The sequence below is a fragment of the Neomonachus schauinslandi genome, chromosome 8, assembly GCF_002201575.2.
Source record: "Neomonachus schauinslandi chromosome 8, ASM220157v2, whole genome shotgun sequence".
Classification (NCBI taxonomy): Eukaryota; Metazoa; Chordata; class Mammalia; order Carnivora; family Phocidae; genus Neomonachus; species Neomonachus schauinslandi.
In genome coordinates this window covers 53,965,414-53,984,352 of record NC_058410.1, presented here as the reverse complement: position 1 = coordinate 53,984,352, position 18,939 = coordinate 53,965,414, and the positions used below count along the sequence as shown (strand labels likewise).

The window sequence follows — 18,939 nt, the reverse complement described above, 5'->3', positions numbered from 1 at the left end:
TTCCCCAGCAGAAATTAAGATGGTAACATTCCCATTTAGGATGAAGCATACAGGAAAGGGTATTTTAAGTGCAGAGGGCAAAATTCAACAGCAGAAATGAGGAAAGTACTGTGACTGTATATCGGGCACCTGTCCTGCTTTGCCCACTGCACCAATAAAGATGTGAATAGTGGGAGAGCAAAGAATTATTATAAAAATGCAAATTCTGAACTGATGTGAAAACATAATCATACCTCCAAAACCTGCAACAGCCCTCAGAATACCACCAAGTTCCCAGGAGAAGAGAACAAAAAGTTAGCTGTGGAACCCAAATTAACTCAAATTCCAATTTACATTTTAAGGAAGCATGGAAACATTTCAAAAGGTGTATTTGCTTATATTTTGCAAAAGACTAAATAAAGTAAACCATGAACACTGCAATTTCAAAAACTTGACAAACAATATCTGAGATACTGTCAAATACCTAAACTATTCCTTCGTGTTAAGCAAAGAAGCGTAGTCAAATAACAACTGAATTTTTAAAACTGATCCCTGATGAAATTCTGAATTTTAAAAAAAGGTAAGGAGGAATGTCTTTCGAAAACTTACTTCTCATGTTAACATCTATTGGATTTACACTTGCAGCGTGAACTTTGATAATAACTTCATTTGGATAGTGTATGACAGGTATCATCATATTCTGAGTAAATCGAAGCACTTCATTCTTCCCGTATTTATCTATCACCCAGGCGGGCATGACAGTGCTCCTTGAAGAGGTAGTACTAATCTTTCCAACTAAAAGTTTTTGTATGGCGTGGCTTCTCCAGAAGCAAACCGCAGTACATGCATTTCTTCTAAGTACACACGTCTTCAGAAATTCCATCGTAAACATCAGTTGAACTGCGTGCCCTAATTAAAATGCATTTAAATGGGATCGAACTCCAACCCCTGAATCAAACACACTGGCCGATTTCAAAGTTGAGAATTCAAAAATGAAGTCAGCCTAACTAATGGAGCAAATGAAGGAAGAAGAATATGGAATTATTCTGCTCTTCCCATCTGAAAAGCCCCAATTAACGTTCCAGTCAATATTCTGTCCATTCTCCTCCTTCCTCACACCCCCTCCCCTTTGAAAAGCAAAAACAAAACCCCTAGAATCCAGCCCTGTCCCGGGAGCCCCCGGCAGGATAAGCTAACTCCGCTCGCGACCCAGACGCCACATAGAATCAGAGTCTCCCCGACTCCCTCCGAGACCCTAGCCCGAGTCTCCTTACAACCCGCTCTCCTTCGCCGCAGGAGTTGCTTTGCGGCGCCAACCAATCGCGTGCAAAGATCATTTCCCCGAGCTGCAATTCGACCAATCTAAGTACTTGGTGTTGAAAGGCGCAGTGACGATCAAAGATGGCTGCGCCCGTGTGACCCCGGCGCGGGTGTTGACCTCTCTTATTCCTCCTTGTCACCTGGGCCTTATGGTGGCAGGCTGGGCACGAGGACCATGCTGGGCCGGACCCTCCGAGAAGTGAGTGGAACTGGCCGCTGAGGGCCCAGGGAGGTCAGAAAGATTCGCGGATTCCGTGGACAAGGAGCCCCCGGGTCTGACTCGCATCTTGGTCAGCCTCGCCGTCTCCTTTCCTGGAACTGGGTGGGTGCTTCAGACCTTTGGGGCCTTCAGCTGTACTCCCTGTACCCATTCTGGAGTTAGGACCTCAGCAAGGGAGACTTAGCGCGGAGCTGTGCGGTGGAAGTATACGGCGGCTTCTCAATTAGATGTTGCTAAGGCTTGGTTCAGACCCAAGACCCACTCTGGCCTCTTAGAGTGGGCTCCGCCAGTCCACTTCAGTCTCCTTCTGTCCCCGACACTCATCTGATGCAGTTCTCGCTAAGAGGCTCAGCAGATCTGTACTTTGCAAAATACAAACGAGTATTTTTTAGTCCCCCTCCCCCCCGCCCCGCCTTGACATATTCTCTAGACTTCATCTACCACTAAGATACTAATGGTTCTCTCACCTGTGTCTTCATGTCCTAGCCATCATTTTTAAACTCTAGTCTAATATTTGTAAGTGCCCTCTGGACATCTCTTCCAAATGCCCCATAACCACCTCCACTTAATTTAACCAAAGTTGACTCCAGCATTGTAATAGAACCACTTCTTATTTCTCAATCTCCACCTTAAAAAACAAAAACCTGATTTCTGAATTCTTAATATTCTCTTTTTAATGGCACAACTTTTTTTTTTTTTTTTTTTTTTAAGATTTTATTTATTTATTTGAGACAGAGAGAATGAGAGACAGAGAGCATGAGAGGGAAGAGGGTCAGAGGGAGAAGCAGACTCCCTGCCGAGCAGGGAGCCCGATGCGGGACTCGATCCCGGGACTCCAGGATCATGACCTGAGCCGAAGGCAGTCGCTTAACCAACTGAGCCACCCAGGCGCCCAATGGCACAACTTTTAATCCCAGTTCCCCTACATTCTTTCTCATCTGTCATATCCAATAAATCACTAAGCCCTGTTAATTCTGTTTTGGAATTTATGTCTGGAAATTGTTTTCTTCACTTACTCTCTGCTGTTAAGGCTTCAGTTCATGTCTCCTTGCTTTCTGGCCCATATCTCTCAAACTTGAGAACTGTCTGCGGGCCCACTCTTACAAGAATCACATCAGGTTCTTGTTAAAACCACAGCTGTGTCCCACTTTGGCAGCTGTGTGATTTGAGGACCAGATTATATGGTTTAACCAAAGCTCCAGGTGATTCTGCTGGTAAGTAGGTGTTGAGGACCTATCCTGCCTTCCATCTTCCTGTTGTATCTTCACCTGGGAAATCTTCCAACCACCCCCCCCCATATGGTAGCCTTTTAGAAAGCTATAAATTATCATAACTTAAAATTGACAGGCATTTAATAATATAGTTCTTTCCCAAAATACATTAGTATTTTACCATCTTAATATGGCTTCTGGCCTCTACTATATATTTCTGTACAGTAAATTCCTCTACTAAAGAATCCAATTTGTTCTTAAAAAAAACAAAACACCAAAAACTAGTTTTAAAATGAAATGCAACCTATAAAAATACAGTATTTCCTTTCTCTGCCCTTTCCCCCTTCAGCAGCCCCTCTTTTGTGCCACCCCTTTCTGGTGTTGTTGAATGAGCCCCTGTGAGAAACAACTTTTGCCTCCAGGCGGAAAAAAACAGGAGAGCTGACCTAAGGTACACAAGAGGTTGCCTGAAAAGGATTACTTTCACTTAATTACTTCTTTAACAAATATTTGTTGATGCCTACTGTGCACAAAACATTATTTGGTAGTCATTTTCCCAGCCCAAAAAATATCTTCTCTCCGCTTTGTATTTTTTCTCAGATCATTATACATCCCAAATTCTACCAATTAGAGATTAATTATTTTAGTACATGTTCTCTTTTAAATACATCAAGATGCCTTGCAGGGTCGAATGATTTATTCACCCATTGTTGTGAGTTATAATAGTTTAATAAAATTTCTCTCCATCACACGCTAGTTGATATAATCAATTGAAGAAAGGGAAAATTTGCTGGGGAGGAAATTTGGGAGAGGAGCTGGAAACTAGAGTTTTGAGGCAATGTTGGGGACCTAAGTGAGGCTTAGAGTAACAGAGGGGGCCTGGAAGGAAGCACTAAAAGGAGGTAACATGCCAAATGGGAAGGTAAAAGTCCTATTTCTCAAGTTTTATGCAGGTACATTCAGGAAAGAGGAGGAGTCTCACTTTCACCTTCCTCTTTTGTGGTATCTTCCCAGTGTTTCTGGGAGCCAGACATCAGGCTAATATTAATCCTAAAGTTATTAATTATATATTGAATAGGCTTGTTGGGGGTCTACCTAAGAACACTTAATTATTCTATGGGAAAACAGATTCCAAATTTTAAATAACTCAGGTATTCATTCATTCAACTAACATTTAGTGAGCACCTCTGTGTTCCAGACATGGAATTAACATTGAAGACAAACAGAAGTTCCTGCCCTCATGAAGCCTGCATTTTTGTGGGGAAACAGGCATTAAAGAAGTGGTTTTTTTTTTAAGTAAATAATATAATCACAGGTAGTATAAGTACTATGAAGAAAGATTAGGCAGGCCACAGTGTGAGAACTCGTGGGGGGAGCCAGATGTGTTGGGAGTGGTCAGGAAAGGTTTCTCTATTTTTAAGAGATCTAAAGGATATGAAGGGGAAGCCCCGGGAAGGCCTGGGAGAATAGTATTCCAGGCCAAGGGAACAGTAAGTGCAAAGGGTCTGAAGCAAGAGCAAGCTTGACACATTCAGGAGTTGCAAGAAGGCCAGCATGCCTAGAGAAATGTGAATGAAGAGGAGAATAGTGGGAGATGAGGTTAGAGAGATAAACAGGAGCCCGATCATGGAAAACTTTAGGCCGTGCTAAGGAGTGTGGATTTTATTCTAAGTGTAATGAGAATCCTCTGGAAATTTGTGAGTATGTGGATATGATTTGATTTAAAATTTAAAAAGCTCCCTCAGGTTATTCCTAAAGACATGGTCTGTAGGAAAGCAAGCGAGGAAGCAGGAAGATCAGTTAGAAGGCAAGAGATGATGGCAGCATAGATGGGGTGGCCATAGAGATAATGTGAAATGGGATTGTTTTTTAAGTTAGGGCTTGCTGATGGATTGGATACAGAGTTTGAGGGAAAGAGAAGAATGAAGGAGGATGGTTAGATTTTTGACCTGGGCAGTTGGGAAAGTGGTAACATCAAGATGAGGAAGAAAAAAAAAAAAAAAAAAAAGATGAGGAAGAGGTTTTTCCCCCCATTTTTTTTTAATTGAGGTGTAATTGATATAGAACATTATATTAGTTGCAGGTGTACAACATAATGATTTGGTATTTGTATACACTGCAAAATGATCACAATAAGTCTAGTTTTTCCCGATCACCATATAAAGTTACATAATGTACAATATTGTTGACTATAATCACCATGTTGTACATTATATCCCCATGACATTTATTTTATGACTGGAAGTTTGTACCTCTTGTACCTTCTCCCATTTTGCCCATCCCCTAACCTCCTTCCCTACTGGCATCCATCAGTCTGTTCTCTGCATCTATGAGTTTTGTTTTGTTTTTTAGATTCCACATGTAAGTGAAATCATAACGTTATTTGTCTTTTTCTGACTTGTTCCACTTAGCATAATACTCTCACGGTGCATCCATGTTGTCACAAATGGCAAGATTTCATTCTTTTTTAATGGCTAATATTCCACCGTACATATACCACATCTCCTTTATCCATTCGTCCGTCAGTGGACAGGTTGTTTCCACATTTTGGCTATTGTGAATAATGTTGTAATGAACGTAAGGGTGCATGTATCTTTTTGAATTAGTGTTTTCATTTCTTCGACTAAATACCCAGAATTGGAATTGCTGGATCATATGATAGTTCTGTTTTTCGTTTTTTGAGGGCCCCCATTCAGGAAGGACTCTTAGGAAGCATATTTGGAAGGAGGAAAGTTATCAAGACTTCTGTTCTGGGCATGTTAATGTGGAGATGTCTGCTAGCTATCCAGGTGAAGAAGTCATTTAAGCAGGTGGCTATCTAGAAGTTTGGAGATCAGAAAGGCAGCTAGGTATGAGGATATAAAGTGGCCAGAGTATAGAAGATAATAAAAGTGTGTGGCCAGATAAGAACACCCAGGGAATTGAGTACAAAAATAGAAGAAGGCCTAAAACTTTCCAACATTAAGAGTCAGCAATAGGAAGCAGAGCCAGCAAAAGAGACGTTGAAGGAATGGTCAATAAGGCAAGAGGAAAACCAGGTCTTGGTGTCCTGAAACGCAAGTGAAAAAGCTTCAAGAGGAGAGTGTTCTCTTAAGTTGAATGCTGCTGAAAAGTACTTGTAAGATGAGGACTGAGCATTGACTGCTGGCTTTAGGAATGTGAGATTGCTACTGATCCTGATGCAATTTCTTGAAACATTGGAGACAAAAGCGTGAATGGAGTGTGTTAATGGGTTCCAGTCAACTGGACACTCAGGCCTCAAGGGCTCTCCTATACCTTCAGCATTTATCAAGACAATTCTTTTTAAAAGGTGGTTCTCTTCCTAAGTGAACTTCTGATGCTCTCTGTAAAGTTAATAGTATAGTGGTCCAGAGCATGGGATTTGGAAACAAGAACAGGCCTTGGTTGAATCCCAGCAGCTCGGCTACTTTCTAGCTTTGTGACCTCAAGCAAGAATGTTAGTTTTTTTATCTGTAAAAAGAAAATAAGAATATCAGCCCCTCATAGTGGATATAAAGATTAAATGAAATATAAAACATCGGTGGGTGGAGGGATGGGTGAAATAGATGATGGGGATTAAGGAGGGCACTTACTGTGATGAGCACCAGGTGTTGTATGGAATTGTTGAATCATTATATGGTACACCTGAAACTAATAGAACACTGCTAACTATACTGGAATTAAAATAAAATTTTAAAAATCTTGAAAAAAAAGAAATATAAAGCATCTAGGATAATGCCTAGAACTAAGTGCTATTATTGACATTAATTTTGTTATAGGGACAAATTTACTAAATTATATGTATTTACAGTGATCTCTTTCCCTAGTTGCTAAGAGTGGCTCCTGAGGAAGATTTCTTAATTTTTCTAAGAAGATGTATTATTTTTCTCTTGCTGCCTAACAAATTAATATAAACTTTTTGGCTTAAGATAATCCTATTATCATCTTACAGTTTTGTGGGTCAGGAGTCCAGAAATGGAGTAGTTGGGTTCTCTGCTCACAAGAGTCTCACAAGGCTGAAATCAAGGGGTCAGCCAAGGCTGTGGTTTCATCTGAAGCTCGGGGTCCTCTTTCAACCTCATTGGTTGTTGGAAGACTCTGTTTCTTTGCAGTTGTAGGACTGAGGTCCCCATGTTTTTCTTGACCATGTGGATGGTTGAGCAAATAAGCTGAGTGGACAGGAGGTGTGGGATAACTAAAATTGAGGTTTTGGAGGTTCTAGAGATACTGGTGATGATGTAGTCTGAGCTGAGTTGGTAACTGGGGCAAGGTGAAGGAAAAGTTTGCCTGAAATGAGGTCAAGAACTGAGAGGCCAGGTGTCAGTGTACGTTACTTGAAGTCTGAAGTCAACCAGAATAATAACAGCAGGAGCCACGGTAAAGATTAAAGGGAGCTAAGTGTGAGAATCTTCAATGAATGAAAAGGAGTACTCGGGAGACGGTGGATTCACACCCCAAGGAGAGTGATATAAGCTCCCCCAAGGCCTGAACTTCAGCTGAGCTGGGACTTTTGAACGAAGAGGGAAGAGGAAGGCATTGAGGAATGAGGAGGATGCCTGCCTGCACATTCTCCCTTCCCCCGCTGGACTCTGGTCTCTGGTGGGTAGGAGCTAAAGCAGTCATCTCTTGGGAAAGCTGCAGGACAAGCAGGGGTCTCAAGGAAAAGCCTACTTTCCATTAGAGAGAAGTCAGGGAGAACGAATTTGGTTTAACAAAAACTCTTATAGTTGATTTCATCTTATATTCAGCTACACCACCTTCAGTTTTGCCCCAGGGAAGCTGCACTGTTTTATTTCACACTCCTTATACTCAGGCCATTCTAGCTAGTTACCATCTTTGTTTTCATTTCCCTTCTCCAATTCTCTTACTGACTTTCTCAAATCTGGATTTCCTAAGAATGGTCCTAATGAAGATCAGCACCATTTAAAATGAGTGCTCCTGGACAGTCTCATTTCTTGCCCTTGTAACCACCACTGTAACTCGTTTCCCTTGTATTCTTATACCAGCTGGCAAGTCAGGAAGCAGCCTGAGGATAGTAGGCACTAGGAGACTTGAGGGGAGGCAAAGAAAGGCAGGCATAATTTTCTTCATTACCAGTTTGGCCATGGCATAGCCCAGTTGCCCTGCCCCTTGCAGGGCCCCTCCCCCAGCCGCCCCTTGGCGACGCTTTCCTCCTCTTATGCATCAGCCTGAGGGGACCTCTCCTTGGCCTATTGCCACTGCTTTGCTCCCCTAAAACCCTCAGCCCTAAGAATACCGCTGCTTTGATGATTTAATCAACAGCTGAGAGCAGATGATATGCAGATTTTCTCCTCAAATGCAAACTCTTGTTGCTTGGTGGATGTCGGACACCTGAAGGTGCAGTCAGCTCAGAGGACAGACTAAGCTTGCTGTAGCGCAGAGAGAGATAGTGGAAGAGCACGTGTTTATGACCTTCCCTCTACCCTGTACTGCTGTGTGGCTTCGGACAAATCACTAACCTCTCTGAGCTTCAGTTTCTGCATCTGTAAAATGAGGTTAATAAGATATAACTGACATGGTTGTGTTAAGGTGAAGGGAGGTAGTAATGCCCGCAAAGCAATAGTATCCGGCTCTTGGTAAGTACTCAGTAAACATTACTCCACCCATCCACCTTCTCCCCAAGCCCCCATCTCATCCAACTCTGTTGAGATAATCTGCAAAGCTTTGGTGTCATCTTTGCCTTATTGTTCATTGCTTTTATCTAATTAGTAAGTACTTATTATTCCTCCAGGAAGTATTAAATAGTCATCATTTCAAGCTTCGCTTACTATAAACATACAGATTCTGGTCACTTGTGGTGCAGTTTATCTTAACACTTTGTTTACTAGCCTTCCTAATGCCTCCAAGACAGGATTGCGGAGAAGTTTGGTTTTAGTTTGCTTTTGAACCCATATTTTATAAGCATTTCTCTCAACTTGTAGTGGCTCTTACTCGAATTCTGCAGTAAAACATAAAGATCTCACTTCGAGTCATGAGGTCCTGCAGGGCCTTGTCCAACTGTTGCTCTCACTCTGTATTGCCTGCATTCCCGGCTTGGCCCACCCATGCCCCACCCACGCCAAGCCTCCCCCCCACCCCATCCACCCCTACTCAGGCTGATGGGTGCATTACCCTCATTCACTATACTCCCGAGGTATAGAGTTCTCTTCACTTCAACATTTTACACTTTACCACTCTATCTCCCCACTCAGTATAATACTTGTATCTTCTGCAGCCTCAGTAAAAGTTTTTTTTTTTATTTTATGTTATGTTAATCACCATACATTACATCATTAGTTTTTGCTGATTCATTGTTTGCCTGTAACACCCAGTGCTCCATGCAGTACGTGCCCTCTTTAATACCCATCACCGGGCTAACCTATGCCCCCACCCCTCAGTAAAAGGTTTTTGAATTGTATATATTACAGGTTTCTACAGCACTGAAACAAGGCCACATTACTCCAACAGAGCTCTGTCAAAAATGTCTCTTCCTTATCAAGAAGACCAAATTTCTAAATGCTTACATTACTGTATCAGAAGAGGTGGCCTTAAAGCAAGCTGAAGAATCGGAGAAAAGATACAAGAAAGGTAAATTACTGTGAATTTTACTTAATTGGCATATCCCTAGAGAAAGAATTTAATTGGATGTAGCAGTCTCCATTTGTCAAGTGAGGCTTTTTAACATAAAACATAGCCTTATTTAAAGAACTTGCCATGAGGTACAATAAAAATAAGGCTAATGGGTATGTGATGCTTTCTAATGCCCAACTGTAATAATTTCTAACATCAACTTGAATTATGAAGAAGTATCTTTACCAAAAACTAATAGTTATTGTAATAACTAGTATTAATGTGTCTTTATATTCTGGATGTAGCTCCTATTCTTTTGGCTTTTTAATGCAGGTCACTCACTTGGGGATTTAGATGGAATTCCCGTTGCAGTAAAAGACAACTTTAGCACGTCCGGCATTGAGACGACATGTGCATCAAACATGCTGAAAGGTAAAGTTTAATCGACCAGAGCATTAATAGTTTTATGAAACTATTTTTTCAGCTTAAATTAAAGATAAGATACTAAAGCACCAAAGTATCCTCAGACTAATTATATCTGCAAAAGAAGTACTTAGGCTGGAATATTTTTACTATTGGCTCTTTCGGAATTCAAAATTATCCCTTAGAGGTAGGCCAGCTTAATGGATGTATCCTATTTAGGATGTTTTAGAAATCCTACTTAGGGAGATTTACTAACTGACCACCACACACACACTCAGCACCCTCTGACTCCCACTCATCAATACCACGGGACTAGGGAGGAAGGGGCTGTCATCACCCCTCTCGTGAGGGTGGTCTGAGGATTCGCTTTTATTGTCTAGTTGTTTTTTGTTTCCCAACTCCTCCATCTCTTATATCACTATATTTATCTGAGTATATAGTGATGCTTAGTTTTATTCTTTACAGTTTAGTAGGTCAAAAGGAAACCTGTTTCTCAAGATTTCTGGATCCTAGAAAGAAAAAGACATGGCAAAATCTTGTTCAGAGTGCTACACACTAAAAGAAAGTCTATGAGGAATATGCCCCAGGTTCCTCTGATAGGTAGATTGTTGATAATTGTCTTGGAGTACAAACTAGATGAAATTTCAGTTGAGAATAAAGATCTGTTTCTGACTGGAAATAGATAAAAAATTACTATGGGATATAGCATTTCAAGTACAATGAGCAAAATAATGATGTGCTATTAGTTTCAAATGAATTGGGTACATCTCTATCATTCAGTATTGTGTAGTAGTAACTGTTAATGTTTTTAGATGATAAAAATAGTGAATATACCATTGCCTTTGGAAAATGGAGCAATTAGCAGTAGCAAGATTAAAATTAACTAGCTTTTGGAAGAAAGTACTACCTGCTACTCAAATTAGGAATAATTAATACATGTCAATATCAATAGCTTAGTTGTAGTTTAAAATCTTGTTTCTTGCGTGTGATTTACATGTTCACTGTTTTCTCTCCTACAATAAAAATAATTTTTTCAGGTTATGTACCACCTTACAATGCTACAGTTGTTCAGAAGTTGTTGGATAAGGGAGCTGTCCTGATGGGAAAAACAAATTTAGATGAGTTTGCAATGGGGTAAGTAAAATTAAAATTTTCTTCTCTTGTTTTTCTTTCATCTTTGTCTTTAATTTCATTAAATGTAGGTACCCAAAAGCCCTGAGGTGATTTCTTGAGGACTCTAATGCTAGTTTCTCAGTCCCTCTGTGAGATTATGTTTTATTGTTTAATAGGTATATGGTCAGATCTCATTTTGGTTTTAGTTTGCATTGCCCTGATGACTAATGATGTTAAACATCATGTGTTTATTTTGCTACCCATGTTTCTTCTTTGGTGAAGTATTTATTCAAATCTTTTACCCTTTTTTTTTTAATTGGGCTGTTTGTCCTACTGAGTTCTAAGAGTTCTTTTATGTATTATGTATTCTGGATTCAGGTCCATTGTTAGATAGGTAATTTGCAGATAATTTCTCCAAGTCTCTGGCTTGTCTTTTCGTTCTCTGAACATTCCTTTCAAAGAGTGATAGTTCCTAATTTTGATGAAGTCCACTTCATCTTTTTTTTTCTTCTACGATTAATGCATTTTGTATCTTAACTAAGAAATTTTTACCTGACCCACAGTTACAAAGATTTTTCTCCTAGGAGTTTTATAGTTTTTATCTTTAGACTCATGATCCATTTGAGTTAATTACCTTGTATGTGGTGTGAATAAAGCCAAGGTTCATTTATTTGCACAGGTGTCCAATAGTTCTGGCCCTATTTGTAAAAAAAAAGATTATCCTTTCCTCATTAAATTACCTTGGTTTCTTTGTCAAAAATCAGTTGGAGCATATATACATATATAGATCTATTTCTGGATTCTGTTCTGTTGATCTCTCTACTTACTTTAATATCATGCTATCTTGATTCCTGTAGCTTTATTTTTTTTTTTTTAAGATTTTATTTATTTACTTGAGAGAGCAAGAGAGAGTGAGAGAGCACGAGTGGGCTGGGGGAAGGGCAGAAGAAGAGGGAAGAGCAGGCTTCCCACTGAGGAGGGAGCCTGACGTGGGGCTCGATCCCAGGACCCTGGGCCAAAGGCAGACGCTTAACCTACTGAGCCACCCAGGTGCCCCAATTCCTGTAGCTTTATAGTAAGCCTTGAAATTAGGTAGCGAGAGTCCATTAACAGTTTTTCTTTTTCAAAATTATTTTACATATGCTAGGTCCTTTGCATTTCCATAGAAGTTTTAGAATCAGCTTGCTGATTTCTACAAAGAAGCTTGATGAGATTTTGATTATGATTGTGAATTTATAGATCGATTGGGGAGATTTGACATCTTAATATGTATCTTATGATCCATGAACACTTTATATCTATCCATTTATTTAGATTTTAATTTTTCTCAGCAGTATTTTTATGATTTTTTGCATATAAATCTTGTATGTAATTTGTTTGATTTATTCCCAAGTATTTCAACTTTTTTTTAGATTTTATTTATTTATGTGAGAGAGAGTGAGCATGAGTCTGTGGGAGGGGCAGAGAGAGAGGGAGAAGCAGACTCCTCACTGAGCAGGGAGCCTGACAACGCAGGGTTCTATCCCAGGACCCTGAGATCATGACCTGAGCCAAAGGCAGATGCTTAACCGACTGAGCCACCCAGGCACCCCCCAAGTATTTCAGTGTTTTAATGATAAAATGGTATTTTTTTAATGTCTAATTGTTTGTTAGTATATAGAAATATAATTGATTTTTCTATATTGACCTTGTATCCCATGACTTTGCTAAGCTCTCTTTTTAGTTCTAGTTGATCTTTGTAGATTCTTTGGTATATTGTATGTAGATGATCATGTAGCCTAAAAATAGAGGCAGTTTTATTTCTTCTTATTTCTCTTTCTTATTGTGTTGATTAGGACTTTAGTACAACACTGAGTAGAAGTAATAAGAGCAGATATCCTTGCCTTGTTCCTGATTTGGGAGAGAAAGCATTCACCAAAAGTGCTTTCTATTTTCCCTTTTATAACACTTGTCACATTTGTAATATTTGCTTGGTCTGTGCTCCCTGTTTCATAGAAGCAGAATCTTTGACTCTCTTATTTACAGTGGTATCTCTTGGCACTCAGCAAATATATGTTGAATGAATTAATCCATGAGAGTAAACTTGAACATTGGTTATTAGGACATTGCCTTGAACAGCTGATCAAAATGAACATAATCAGTGAGGGTAAGTGGACATCGTGTAACACTAGATGTGATTCCCTAAGGACACACCATCATCTATGCGGTATTCCAGCTGAGAATGTTAAACCTGAAACAATAACAAGGAAATAAAAGATAAGTCTGAAGTGAGAAACATTCTGTTAAAATATGAATATCATAAAAAATGAAGGAAGGCTACGAAAATATTCCCAGATTAAAAGAGCCTAAGGAAAGTATAACTTAAAACTTATAGAAGAAAATGTAGGAGAAAATCTTTGTGACCTTGAGTTAGGCAAAGATTTTTTAAATGAGACACATGAAGTACAATCCATAAAATAAAAAACTGATAGATTGGACTTCAGTAGAATTAAGAACTTCTCTACTTTAAAATACATTACTAAGGGCGCCTGGGTGGCTCAGTTGGTTAAGCGACTGCCTTTGGCTCAGGTCATGATCCTGGAGTCCCGGGATCGAGTCCCGCATCGGGCTCCCTTCTGAGCAGGGGGTCTGCTTCTCCCTCTGCCCTCTTCCCTCTCGTGCTCTCTGTCTCTCATTCTCTCTCTCTCAAATAAATAAATAAAATCTTTAAAAAAAAAAAATACATTACTAAAAAATGAAGAAACAAGCCACAGCCTGAGAGAAAATCTTTGCAAAACATGTATCTAAGAAAGAACTGGCATCCAGTATATATAGAACCTTACCCAACTCAAAAATAAGAAACAGCCCAATTAAAAAAAAAAATGGATAAAATATGTAAGCAGACATTTCATCAAAGAAGATATATAGTTGGCAATAAACACATGAAAAAAAAGCTGAGCATGGTTAGTCGTTCAGGAAATGCAAATTAAAACCACAAGGAGATACATACACCTGTTAGAATGGCTTAAAAATGACAGTATCAAGTGCTAACAAGGATGCAGAGCAGTTGAGTATCTCATACAGTGTTGGTAGGAAATGCAAAATGGTATAGCCGTTTTGGAAAATAGTTTGCCAGTTTCTTATAAAGTAAACATCATATGATCCAACATTCTCAGTCCTACATATTTACCCAAGAGATGAAGACTCATATTTACACAAAAGCAATGGCTAGGGTCTTTCAGTACAATATTTATTGTGGCTTTATTCATAATTGCCAAAAACTGGAAATAACTCAATGTCCATTGGCTGGTGAATGATTTAAAATGTACAAAAAGAAGCTAAAGAGATGATGATAACTAAATGCAATACCTGACTCGAGACTGTACTGGGAGGGGGTAAAATGCTGTAAAGGACATTATTGGATCAGCTGACCAAACTGGATTACATACAGTGGATTAGATAAAAAGATTGTATGGATGTTAAGTCTACTTGAGATTGATAACTGTGCTGTGACTGCATAAGGGAAAACCCTTACTGTTAGGAAATGCACACTGAATACATACTAAAATATTTAGGGGTAAAGGGCCATGATACACCTAATTTTCCCTTACGTGGTTCAGAAACAAAAAGTATTTGTATATGTTACAGACACACATAAAGCACACAAATGGTAAAACAAATTGGGTGATTTGTTAATAATAGGTGAATCTGGGTAAAGGGTATAAAGTCCTTTTCATATTTGATTTTTGCAACTTACCTGTAAGATTGAAATTAATTCAAAACTTTTAGAATAAGTTATTATTTAACTTACGCTTGTCTTAAAACATCTGGTTAATAGAGGGAATCCTTCAGAGGACTTCTTGTTAACTCTTTGAGTGTTTATGACACTCTTCAACTGCAAGACCTTGATTTACAAGGGAAATCATCATAAGCTGAATTGGATGATCAACTGGGGTAAAAATCCTCTTTCCTTAACAGACTAGTTTTCTCTACTTTCTCCCACATGCTCTTACTTCCCATCCTCCACCTCCTCAACCATCTAATTAATGAAGACTACATCTAAGCAGGCTTCTTGCCTTTTCCAATTCAAGTTCCAGTGGATTATACAGTGTTAGGAGCAAATAATATAATCAGGAAGTGAAATTCTCATATAAAGTGAAAGTTTCGTTAAAGATATCTTGCTTCACTTCATCTCAGATCTGGAAGCACAGATGGTGTATTTGGACCAGTTAAAAACCCCTGGAGTTACTCAAAACAATATAGAGGAAAGAGGAAGCAGAAGGCCCATGGTGAGAATGAGGATTCAAATTGGCTTATAACTGGAGGAAGCTCAGGAGGGAGTGCGGCGGCGGTAGCAGCGTTCACATGCTTTGCGTAAGGTGCTTTCTTCTGTTGTAATGTGAAGCCCGACCAAATACAAAGAGTCATAAACCATCCTCAGAATCCAATAATAGAGTAGTTCATACGTGCTGTTTTTATTTCTTTTCAGTGAGTTATTTGTGCTTGATGGTATATAAAAATTGTATCTTATAAATATGCTCAGCTGTACAGTATATGTAATGTGTATTTTATACATTTAACTTTAATTGAAGATAATATTTAAACTCTTCCTCTCTAGTAACTGGTTTTCTTAAAAAACATGATTTTATGGATCTTGCAGAATAAACCAGTTAGCATAATTGAATTTCATTTTTAAAATAATTTATTTGGGTTTCTGTTCACCAATGGTACAAATATTTAGGGACTAAGATACCATGGCTTTAGTTGAATGCTGCTGAGCTATTAATTATGGTTTATCCTTCAGCTAAATCAGGCTTGTCTAAAAAAGGGGGGGGGGGGAGAAAAAAATGTTCCTGATATGTATCAGTAGGATATTTAAAATAGTGTTTTCATAAATCTGCAACTAAAAATGTGTATCATGGAGTAAACTTTTCTTCATGTTTGTTAGGAGCTGATTTGTTCAACTGTCCTATTTTTGTATTTGGGAAGAATCCATCATGCTTTATGTTTTAAGTCCCATTTGTAAAGCATTTCTTAACCACCTAAAGAAGAGTAAATAAATACCACTGTTATTTACATTCTCAGTTTCCGTATAAAATTGAGTGTGTTTCTTTAGTAGTACTGTATGTATTTCATTTCTCCTTAATTACCCGCTGAAACTAAGCTCTGTCGCAGACATTGAAACCAATAAATTATTTATATTTTGAGATTTAGATTCTTGAGGGGGTTTTTTTGGTTTTTTTTTTTTAGTTTCTCTGAAATCTTATTTACAAGTAAAACCATTTCATTTTCTCTCTGTGGAATTTTGTAGCATTGCATTAATATTAATGAGAGTTCTGACAAGTGAGGACTGCAAGATTAGGTGCTTTTTTCTCCTCTCATCATGCTACTTAATGTTCATCTTTCTGAATGTGCTCAGAGAAGATACGGCATTTTGACACATAATTCCTATGGAAATGTAGGTTTTACTTTTATACAGCCGTCAGTGAATCCTAATAAGAAAATGTGTCCTTTTAGAAATTGTGAAAGCAACAGCCTGATTTCGTAGCTTACGTGGACTTGGTAAGAAAGACAATCTAATTTGCATTTTCTGTAGAGCTCAAGGGCCATGTGACTGGTAGGAGCCTTGTTCAGTCCAAAGCTTTATTCTGGGTATAGTCAAGAGAGGCACAGACTGAAAGTAACTTCAGATTGAATGGGTCCCAAATTATCAGGTGTTCTGCTTTGTTTCCCCACCCCCCTTTTGATTTGCTTCTTTTATAATAGTTTTAAAAACAGGAAGGTTGTTTACCCACTAAAAGGAATGAGCGAGAGTGCTTTGTAGTGTCGGAAAGATATCAAAGATACACTGTTACGTGGAAAATAAGTTGCAGAATACTACATACAGTATGACCTTCTTTCTGTTAAAAGTAATAATTACATACGTATATATGTTAGTTGCATGGAAGTGTCTGGATGAGTATATCAAAACTGATAATGGGATTGTTAGGGAGGCAGTGATTATAAGAGAAATTTCACTTTATACACTATATACTTACACAATATTTTAAATTTTGTAGTTGGCGCATATACTTTTCTAATCAGAAAAACCTTTTTTCTCTGAAATAAAGTTTAAAAAAAATTTTAATTATGGTAAAATGTACATAACCTAAAATTTACCATCTTAACCATTTTTAAGTGTACAGTTCAGTGTTAAATACATTCACATTGTTGTGCAACCAATCTCCAGACTTGGTTCATTTGCGGAACTGAAACTTGGTACCCTTTAAACAACAGCTTCCCATTTGCCTGTCCCCCCAACCCCTGGCAGTCACTCTTTTACTTTCTGTCTCTATGAACTTGAAGACTCTAGGTACCTAGAGTGAAAATTATTTAGTATTTGTGCTTTTATAACTGACCTATTTCACTTAACAAAATGTCCTCAAGATTAGTTTTTGGTTTTGTTTTTAATAAGAAAAACATATACTCTATAGGTAACTGAGCAAAGAAATGAGCACTTCATAGTTGGGTAATGCAAATACAAATAAATGTGAAAAATTATTCAAAAATGCACATTAACAAAGCTTTTTGGTTATTCAGATAACCAACTTTTAAGAACTGCTAGTACTCAGTGATGATAATAAAACATAAGGCCAAATCTGATTCACTGCAGTTGGAAATATAAATTGGCAGAGCCTCTCTGACAAGTCATTTGACAATACAGATTAAGAACTTAGAATAACAGGCAGACCCTATGGCTCATTAACTCTACTTCTTGGAAGCCAGCCTAAAAAATAATCAGGCATATGGGCAAAGATTTATGTTTACAGGTGTTTATTACAAAGTAATTTATTATGTAGTTATTATCCTTCTTGGCAACAACATAAATGTTTAAATAAAGTACATTTCTATCCATGATTCTAAGTGAGGTAGCAGAAAGTTCTGTGTATGAATTTCTGGGAGAAGTGTGTTTAGTTTATAAAAGCATCCTGTAAAACTGCCATTAAAGGAAGGTATAAGGTATCTGTATGTATACTGATAGGAGAATGGGCTTTAAAATCCTGGGAATCACAATTGATATGATGGAATACTATACATATTTTAAATTTTCAGTGATTTTAATGAGTTAGCAAAAGGCTCATGATAAGAAAAAAAGAGATGGGAAGTTATAATTACAGAATGACCTGAGCCATGAAAGAAAACTGCATTTTAAAAAAGTCTTGAAGTTAATATGCCAAAATGTTAATAGTGTTTGCCTCAGGCGGTAGAATATTTTGTTACCTCTTTACACTTTTTCTATATTTTAGGAGTTCTCTGAGACAAGCATGTCTTACTTTTGTATAACCGGGGGAAATAAAATTTAAAATTAGATTTAAATTTAAAATTAGATTAAATTTAAAAATAGATTCCAGATATAATGGGAGATATGTCATTCTTCTAAAGAAAATTCCATTTAAATTCCAGGGCTTTAGGATCAGATACAGGAGGATCGACCAGAAATCCAGCTGCTCACTGTGGGGTTGTTGGTTTCAAACCAAGCTATGGCTTAGTTTCTCGTCATGGCCTCATTCCCCTGGTGAATTCAATGGATGTGCCAGGAATCTTAACCAGATGTGTGGATGATGCAGCAATTGTGTTAGGTATTTATATGATTCCATAGAGTTTCAAAACATTGTAAGTTTCAGTGTAAAACAATATGTCTGTCATTCCTAAGTATTTTTCTTTACAGGTATGCTGGCTGGGCATGACCCCAGAGATTCTACCACAATACAAGATCCTGTTAAACCATTTACACTTCCCACTTTGGCAGATGTGAACAAACTATGTATAGGAATTCCAAAGGTAACTCTTCCCTTTTATTACTTTACAGAAATACTTTCAAGTCAACCACAGAACAACAGACTTGGGAAACAGACTTGGTTGGCTTTGAATCCTGCTCTGCCACTTCTATTAGCTGTGCAACCTGAGCACATGACTTATTCTAAGCTCAATTTCCCAGTCTACAAAATGGAGATAATAACAGTGTCGATCTCAGAGAGTAGTAAGGTTTAAATTTGGCAGTCATCGTGGGGATATAATATACAACATGGTGACTGTAGTTAATAATACCGTATTGCATATTTGAAAGTTACTAAGAGAGTAGAT

General features: G+C 38.3%; 2 protein-coding genes across 4 annotated transcripts in view; one reads left to right on the top strand and one right to left on the bottom strand.

Annotated features, from left to right (window-relative positions):
- The window catches only part of RTN4IP1 (reticulon 4 interacting protein 1), a 44,206-nt gene extending 42,927 nt beyond the window's left edge, over positions 1-1,279 (bottom strand). Inside the window, exon 1 of the mRNA XM_021693143.2 lies at positions 589-1,279. Coding sequence (XP_021548818.1) covers positions 589-871 — 283 coding nt within the window. The 5' untranslated portion in view covers positions 872-1,279. The remainder of the gene's footprint in view (positions 1-588) is intronic.
- A 90-nt stretch (positions 1,280-1,369) lies between these two features.
- Positions 1,370-18,939, top strand: part of QRSL1 (glutaminyl-tRNA amidotransferase subunit QRSL1) — a 30,777-nt gene continuing 13,207 nt past the window's right edge. For 2 of the 3 annotated variants that reach the window (XM_021693395.1, XM_021693394.1), the window contains exons 1-7: positions 1,370-1,498; positions 9,159-9,318; positions 9,634-9,732; positions 10,761-10,857; positions 15,013-15,189; positions 18,259-18,434; positions 18,524-18,636. In XM_021693395.1, coding sequence (XP_021549070.1) covers positions 1,475-1,498; positions 9,159-9,318; positions 9,634-9,732; positions 10,761-10,857; positions 15,013-15,189; positions 18,259-18,434; positions 18,524-18,636 — 846 coding nt within the window. In that variant the 5' untranslated portion in view covers positions 1,370-1,474. The remainder of the gene's footprint in view (positions 1,499-9,158; positions 9,319-9,633; positions 9,733-10,760; positions 10,858-15,012; positions 15,190-18,258; positions 18,435-18,523; positions 18,637-18,939) is intronic. The other variant, XM_021693396.1, reaches the window with a different exon arrangement.